General features: G+C 39.3%; 1 protein-coding gene across 1 annotated transcript; it reads left to right on the forward strand.

The window, feature by feature from the left end:
* LOC127768118 (uncharacterized) lies at nucleotides 1–5,022 on the forward strand. Its single transcript, XM_052293647.1, has 3 exons — nucleotides 1–184; nucleotides 814–2,134; nucleotides 4,029–5,022. Exons 2-3 carry the CDS (start codon nucleotides 857–859, stop codon nucleotides 4,989–4,991), a joined length of 2,241 nt encoding a protein of 746 aa, XP_052149607.1. The 5' UTR covers nucleotides 1–184; nucleotides 814–856; the 3' UTR covers nucleotides 4,992–5,022.
* Nucleotides 5,023–9,146: the final 4,124 nt, after the last annotated feature.

Here is a 9,146-nt window from a genome sequence, read left to right on the forward strand (position 1 = left end):
TTGTGATTGAGGAGCACACTAGAGAACAAGATGTTGAGAAATAAGATGGGTGATGGCCTTTTGGATGATTGTCTAGTCACATTTATTGAGCGGGATGTTTTCTTTAAAGTGGATGGAGAGGATATAATTAACACTTTCATAGCCATTAGAAGACGTAGAACCGATAAGAAGAAAAAGTAATACGGTAATTTTCTTTAAACTTTCATAGCCGTACAAGCTTGTTTAAATAAAATTTTTTATTTAATTACTAATTTTATATATTTTAAGATGTTTTGTTAATATATCATGGTAAGTTTTTGGTAATTTGGTCTATTTTATTATTTATACTTACATTGTATATATTAGTATCGTCAGATTTATTGTGTTAAGAAAAAAAAATTAGGTCGGACTACCCATATGCTAAATTCTAGATTTGCTACTGGCTATATTAATAAAAATGATTTTCTAGGGAGAAATAGTTTCATTGTGTGTCAGTGTGTGTTGAGGATTGTTGTCAAGAAGAATGGAGGAAGCTGACAGATGAGTAAGAAATTAAGACCAGGGAAAGTCATTGAGAATAGCTCCTCAATTAGTTGTTAGAAGCTTCTAGTTAGCATCCCTGCTCTTAAATTTAAAAGACCTGCACGTCGGAGCGCAAACGACACAATCATACACAGTTAATGATGCACAGTTGACTCGCTTGAGTCGCTTCCACACGCAATTGGTTATTACGGTAAACAAAGTGCTATGGTTTCTGTCATTCTGTCAGGGTGTTCGTGTATATATATATATATATATCCAGTGTGCCAGACTGACAGTCACTTGTACACGCAGTATAATATCCATTTCCTCAGTTGGGAGCTAAGCTCACACTGCAATGGCATCCACTCCGGCAGTGATGGCGCCACCGCCGCCGCCACCGCCACTCAAGTACCGGCACTGCAGCAATGTGGACGGGCTGGTCTCGGTGGAGGCGCTGCGAATCATCGTGGAGACCAAGGCTTGCTTCGTGGCGGTGGCGCTGGCGCTGGCCTACTTCCTGACGGCGTCGCGGCACCGGCTGTGGAGCTCCAGCCACCTGATCAAGGGGTTCCTCTTCGCCGTCACGCAGCCGGTGACCCGGTTCCTCGTCAGCATGTTCGCCATGCTGCTCTCCATGCCGTTCCGCAACGACCTCTACCTGCTCTGGGGCATCCTCCTCCTCGCCGGCTACGAGGGCGTCTACACCATCTCCGGCTACGGCGTCTCCGCCCGCCTCTCCGACCTCGCCGTCCACGAGTTCACGCGCTGCAGCAACATTGTGGTGCTCGGCCTCTACGTCCGGTACTACTCCCATGCCTCGCAGTTCCGGTACCCGCTCTGGGCGCTCTGGGCACTCATGGTCGCCAAGTTCTTGGAGCGGATCGTCCTGTTCAAGAACGGCAACCGAAAGTACGGTGACGGGAACACCAGCCGCGTCGCGGACTACATGAAGCACGAGCACGAGTTGAGCAACACAGACGCTGAAGCTGGCGGCTTCTCCATGGAGGACTACAAGTACCTTATCGTTGGCGACTCCAAGTTGGAAACCACGATCGTCGATGGTATGACCTACGAGCCAAAGTTGACGCCGCCGATTAGACAAACTCAAGAAGCGGACGATACGGTGGTCGTCGTCACCGTCGATAAGGTGTGGACGTGCAAGGGGGAGCTCCTCAAGACTGATAATCGCGGCGACAAGCTGAAGGACATCTGCCTGTCCTTCGCGCTGTGCAAGCTGCTTAGGCGGAAGTTCGCCGGCGTTAATGCGTCGGAGAACGAGCGGAGCAAGGCGCAGAAGCTCGTTTTCGACGGCCTCATCCCGGACCCGGAGCGGACGTTTCGAGTTGTCCGGGCAGAGCTTGGCTTTGCGAGAGACATGAGCTTCACCAAGTACCCCATCTTGTTCAGCTACGGCTTTCCGGTCGTCAGCGTCGTGCTGTTCGCAGCGACGCTCGGCGTGTCACTGTGGATCATCTCGTCAGCGATCCACCACTACCGGATTCCCCGCAAGAGCACGCCCAACTTGGTCAACGGCAAGAACGTGGATCTGATTATCACTTTTGTTATTGTGTTCATGGTTACGGCGATGGACATATGCGAGTTCTTCATGCACCTCTTCTCCGACTGGACCAAGGTAACTCATACATTTTCCTTCTTTTTTAACCTTTTTGAAGTGGAGTATAAACATTTGGGCACTATGATAATTATTGCATTTTCATACGAACAAGTTTATCTATGACTAAAAGATTTTTTTCCCATTCATAAAAGGAAAAGAGATTATCAAGACCACACTGTTTCAATGATATAGTCCACAACTTTTTTTAAAAAGAAAATGATGTAGTCCACATGCTCAGGGGCAGTGCTTTTGCTTCCTCCAGCAATTAAGCTACCAATCCTACTATATTATAGCTTAGTCATGATTATTGGTTCTTTAAGTGATTAAGCTTTTAAGTAGCTCTTTCGATGTACTACAAATTTAAATCATTCGACCTTGACGCCTTCTCCCCTCTAGTTTTCTCAGTCTAGGTCCGCCACTGCACAAGCTTAATCTCAACGTGATTGGTTTTTTATATGTAGGATATATTTTATTCATGTCGCTATTTTTTAAACTAGTCCAAAGGCCTGTCACATGCATGGTTACGTATTGGTGGCATTATAGAAAGCCTGTCCTTTGGGTGTGTTTAGTTCACGTCAAAATTGATAGTTTGGTTGGAATTAAAACGATGTGATGAAAAAGTTAGAAATTTATGTGTGTAGGAAAGTTTTGATGTGATGAAAAAGTTAGAAGTTTGAATAAAAAGTTTGGAACTAAACAAGGCCAGAGAATATTTAATTCTCACCGTTAAATTGGTAGCAGAAATACGCTCTGAATCAATCGTTCTATGGTACTTGAATGATCCGTAGGGAGCCGGTAGCGGTACGTCGACTCTGTAACTCAAAAACAGAAAGGAGTAGGCGCACGGCTGGTGCTAGGCTGGTTGTGCGTTCTCGTTAGGCAAAGCTCAACAACCATATCGTTACAAACTACTTCTTCCGTTTCAGGTTATAAAATATAGTGTCTTTGGTGAAAGTTTAAACTGTTTTAAGTTTAATTATGTTTATAGACAAATATAGTAATATTAGTGTCTTTAGTGAAAGTTAAACTGCTTTAAGTTTAATTACGTTTATAGACAAATATAGTAATATTAGTGTCTTTAGTGAAAGTTAAACTGCTTTAAGTTTAATTACGTTTATAGACAAATATAGTAATATTTACATTACCAAATTAGTTTTATTAAATTAATATTTAAATATATTTTTATAATAAATTTTTGGATTGAAAATATTACTATTTCTTTTATAAATTTAGTCAAACTAAAAGCAGTTTGACTTTGACTAAAGTCCGGGAGAGTATATACTGTACTCCTTTTTCTCTTGCTTAATAAAATTTTGGCTAGTTTACGCCGGCCAGTTGAAAAAAAGTTGATTAATTGACCAATATATATATTAAGAACAATGCGAGATATGTGTTAAATTAATCCATCGTCGTTTATTGTATGCCTCAAAAGTTCTTAATGTGCGTTTGCGAAAAAAAAAAGTTTTAATGTAAACTCAGCTCACATACTAAAAATTAAATAAGACAAATCTAGTGTACAAACAGTACTGGTACTATTCATAGTCAAATTTATCTTTCTTTTTTTCTTCTCAATGTATAATTCAATTTGAACTTCATTTGCTGCCAAGTAATAGATGTCATTCTACTCTATATTGACAAAACTTTTTAGATTTTTTTCACAATCATTTGCATTGAATTTGAGAGAAAAAAATTGTATACAAGGGCGCAACCCCTCAAGATTAGAATCGATGTATGCATTTTTCATGTTGGTTCTAAACTTCTTATGGAGCAAACTAAAAAAAGGCCTAGCTGATTTCTAAACAAACAAAGCACCGTCTTATGGAGCAAACAATATTTTCACTGAAAATGCGTGCATTTTCATGAGAGTTTCCCGACAAAGTATATGTCCTCTGAACTCGATCTGCGTTTTCAGGTTATGGTTGTTTCTGAATACGTCCGGAAACGGTACGTGCGATGCTGTCTCCTTGACCGTATTCTGTGGTTGGTATGCCACGGCAAGTTAGCTGAGACGATCGGAAGCTCCCTAGGACAGTTCGACCTTCTCAACGGGGCGAAGAAAGGCTACATCCCTGAACGCATCGTCAGGTTGTACCACATGGTGAGATCGTTTATCCTGCTCACCGACGACAAAGACTACCGCATCAAGAAAGGCAAGAACCTCCGGCCGGTTCCGGAGTCCGTGGAGAAGGCGCTATGCGAGACGCTTCTGAGCAACAGGAAACAGTTGACTCAGGGTCTGCGTCTGCTCACAAGAAGCAAGCTACAGGCCGAGAGCGAGGAGCTCTTGACGTACTGCCAACTAGCGGAGATCGAGACCATCGTCGTGTGGCACGTCGCGACGTGCAAACTTGAGCAGCAATCGCCGCATGAACCCGTCGAGAGCTATCAGGTGGCCACCGCGCTGTCCAAGTACTGCGCCTACCTGGTGTTCTACAATCCGAAGCTGCTGCCGGTTGGCAACACCTCTGTTAGGCATACCTGCAAGACATTGGTTAGGCATGACAGCAGCTGTGACAGGAGTTGTGGTGGCGATGATTGCATGATAAGAAAAGGCGAGGCGCTCGCGGCGGCGCTGCTAAAAGGGCGGGAGCTCAACAAGTCGTCTAAAGAGCCGGGGATGTGGACGGAGCTGGCGGAGTTCTGGTCGGAGCTGCTGATATCGCTCGCGCCGTTTGGGAGCGTTGGCGCCCACGAGAAGGGGCTCGGCGACGGCGGCGAGTTCATCACGCACCTGTGGGCTCTGCTGTACCATGCAGGGATCGATGCCAAGTACTCTTGGTCCAGTGCCAGTACTGCCGGTGGTGAATCTGGCGGCAGAGCGGACGTTTACCCGTTTCAGAATGGCATGGATACCGTGTCACACGCGGTTAATTAATGTCAGCAATATCACCTGTTGTGTGTTTTTAGATGAACTGGAGCCTGTGGTTGTCAGGTGCTGTGCCTCATGTAGCAACAAGTGCAATGAAAATGATACTCCATGTCTGTACTACACACGGCGGTGTTCATTTCCACTGAAAATGAAAATGAAGATGCAGTTAGGTCATGGAAAACTAGAAAAGCATTAACGCATGATTAACTAAATTTTATTATTACAAATTTGAAAACTAAATTTTTATGGTATTTTAAAGCAACTTATATATAAAAATTTTTCGTAGAAATATACTCCCTCTATCCTATAATATAAGACGTGCACACTTTTCAAGATTCAACTTTAAAAACATTTGACCAGCAATTATTATAATATAAATTAAATTTTATTTGCTAAAATTATTATCATTCGATTGACATTTAAATTTACTTTAAGATGATTATAATTTTGTTGCAATAAAATTTATAGTATATGAGAAATTATAAGTCAAAGATTAGTTTTGAAGACTGTGCCAAGCTTGACCATGCCTTATATTATGGGACGAAGGGAGTACCGTTTAGCAGTTTTAAAAGCACGCTAACAAAAATCAAGGTAAAATCTATATGTTAAGAGTGAGTATAATAAGGTGATTGCATGGGGTGTACAAATTGCTATATCACATTTGTGCTTATATGGAGGAGAGGGGAGAGAGAAGAAAAAACAAAGTTAAAGTAATCGAGTTGCTTAAGTATGTCGATTGCTTTGCATGAGATTTATAAACTTTAAATTAAATTTGTTTAATTCTTCTCTTAGAAACTCATATATATATATATATATATATATATATATATATATATGTATATATATATGTATATATATGTATATGTATATATATATATATATGTATATATATGTATATGTAGGACACCTATTTCCTACTACCGGGAGTAGTTACTCCCTCCTCTTAATGGGTCAGGTTATGATCCAATAAAAAGGAACAGAACATCAGTTAGGAAGGAAGCAGAACATCGTTTGGAAATGGGGCAGAACATGAATTGAAAAAATCCCAAACCGAAAATGGAGCAGAACATCGTTTGAAAAAAAAAATGCATTCCGCTCTTCCTAAACAAACTCCATCTTCTGCTCGTCCCGGCAGAAAATGTATCTAAACTGAAAATGACAGAACATCAATTGAAAAAAATTCCACGGTAGAAAATTTCGCAGAACATCAACTGGAAAAATTCTCTCAAACCGAAAATGGAGCTATTAACCCGCCAATAAAGACTCTGAATTAGTGAGCTGGATAAGGTGGGAGTAGTTACTCCTGGTAGTAGCATATAATTTTCCTATATATATATATATATATATATATATATATATATATATATATATATATATATATATATATATATATATATATATATATGGGAGCGTATCCTATGCATACAGGCCCTCGCGTGTACACACCGTGTACACCAACTAAAAATTATCACAAAAAATTCTAGGAAAATTCATACATGTACTTTCAATAGTATTACATCTACGTGCAAAGTCGCATCTTCAAATTCATTGTACATAGAGAATAACAAAAAAGATAAAATTCTGACAAAATTGCAACCTTAAAACTGTCAGATTTTTGTTTTTTTTGTTACGGCTAAAATATAATGAATTTGTCGTTAAGATTTTAACCCTAGGTGTAATACAATTGAAAGTATGTGTATGATTTTTTCTAGATTTTTTTGGTGACATTTTTTAGTTGGTGTGCACGTGTGTACACGTGAGGGCCTGTGTGCATATGATCATATGTATGGATCATATGTATATATATATGTATGTATGTATGTATGTATGTATGTATGTATGTATGTATGTATGTATGTACCATTTAGCAGTTATGGACACGCTAATGAAAAACAAGAAGGTAATTTGGAATTGTAGTTTAGAATGGGGCCTAAGCATAATTCTAAAGGCCACAATACTAATAGGGTTCACAATTCTGATGAAAACCGGTCGAATTCTGCGAAATTTCAAGGTTTCGATGAGGCTCGAAAGTAGAAGCACGGGACTTAGCCATGAGCTTGTTTAGCATCGGCTTCCAATAAAATCGGGGTTTAGGCCTTATATCCTAACATATACGATCGTGTCAAGAAAGAGATAGACCTATTGTTGAAGGTGGGATTTATTAGGCTGTGTAGATATGCGGATTGGGTGTCCAATATTGTTCCTGTTGAGAAGGGAGTGGCAGGATTAGAGTTTGTATTGGTTTTAGATATTTAAATAAAGCAACTTCTAAATATGAATATCATATGCCTATTGTCGTTGTCGACATGTGGTTTGCGGAGTTCGTTTTCTCAGCAATGCATCATGTTCTTTCTACTGCTGGGAGCCACCATGTTACATTGAACTACTCCGTATGGATCAGTTCAGCGGGCACGTTTTTTAACGAATAATTAAGACAATTAAATACTCCTTTCGTCCCAATATAAGTGTAACCTAGTATAAGTATGATATATCCGAGTACTACGAATCTCTAGAAAATATCACATCTATACTACTCTTGCAATCCCAAATGAGAAGTAGGTTGCATTTATACTAAAATGGAGGGAGTAAGTATTACTCCTTTATTCCCAATGGATCATCATATATATTTTTAAAATTATTTTTAAATAATCATCATATATATTAGTATCCATTTTCGATTCTAAGCCTATCCGTTATCTATGTATAAGAGTAAATGGACTATTACTTCATGCATCCATGCATATACCGCAAGCCTTTATAACCAATATATAATATCTTGATCTGTTATTATCTAGAAAATAATAAGAAGCGTACTTATAAAAAACTCGGTTGAAATGGTCACCTAGCCCCTCTTGAGGGTATTTCCTCCATCCCATATGTTAATTTAATACGTGATTTGACATATCTTAATATTATGAATATACACTTGCACCTGTCCAGATTCATAGTATTAGGATATATCACATCTTAGTATCTCACATTAAATTAACTTAATTTAGGATGGAGGAAATATCTTGTTTAGTTCGCGAACGAAAATTTTTGGCATGTCACATCGGATATACGGACACACATTTAAACTAAACGTAGACTAATAACAAAACAAATTATAGATTCCGCCTGGAAACCTATGAGATGAATTTATTAAGCCTAATTAATCCGTCATTAGCAAATGTTTGCTGTAGCACCACATTGTCAAATCATGACACAATTAGGCTTAAAAGATTCGTCTCATAATTTGCACGCAATCTAATTCCAATCGTGCTGTCACACAAAGCTGTGTGGAAGCAATCGGCCTTCTGTATTAGCTGACGTATGCCCGGATGTAAGAGATTTCTGAGTTGTTTAGCACTTGTTGATTCCAAAGATAGGGGGTGTTTAGATTAGGGGTGCAAAGTTTTGGCGTGTCACATCGGATATTATATAAAGTATCGTATGGGGTATTCGAACACTAATAAAAAAACTAATTATAAAATCCGTCAGTAAACCTCGAGACGAATTTATTAAGACTAATTAATTCATCATTAGCAAATGTTTACTGTAGCATCACATTGTCAAATCATGGAGCGATTAGGTTTAAAAGATTCGTCTCTCAAATTAGTCGCAATATGTTATTTTTTTAGCATATATTTAATATTTCATGTAGGTGTTCAAACGTTCGATGTAATAGTGTGAAAAATTTTAGGGTGGGATTAGTGCTAACTCCTAATTAAGCACTGGTTACATTGCATGGAGAACAGTAAATGCCAGAAATCACTAGCAATACTGGGCAGGGCTTTGTGCCCGTGCAACCATGTGACATGTCTGTCAGCATTTGATGACTTGCAGGGTGAAAAAGTCAACGGGGTTATATCCTCTGTCAAAAAAAACTCAAACTAAGCGGGGATATGACCCCTCCTAGTACAACAAATCTAGACATCTTCTGTTAGGTTAAAATTTTTTAAAACGGAGGGAGTATATGTGAGCTGGTTGGTTGGATATAGTACAATTACTCCATTTACGTATCTTTGAACTTTTCTTTGCAAAATCTTCAATGCATTATGGGCTGGAAAAAAATAGAGGGATAAAATACGGTATGGGTCTAATGAATCTTTTTACATACTCCCTCCCCTTCCACAATTATTAACATTTTGGACAATGACACGATCCCAAAATATATCTTTG

The sequence above is a fragment of the Oryza glaberrima genome, chromosome 3 (assembly GCF_000147395.1).
Source record: "Oryza glaberrima chromosome 3, OglaRS2, whole genome shotgun sequence".
In the NCBI taxonomy this organism is placed as follows: Eukaryota; Viridiplantae; Streptophyta; class Magnoliopsida; order Poales; family Poaceae; genus Oryza; species Oryza glaberrima.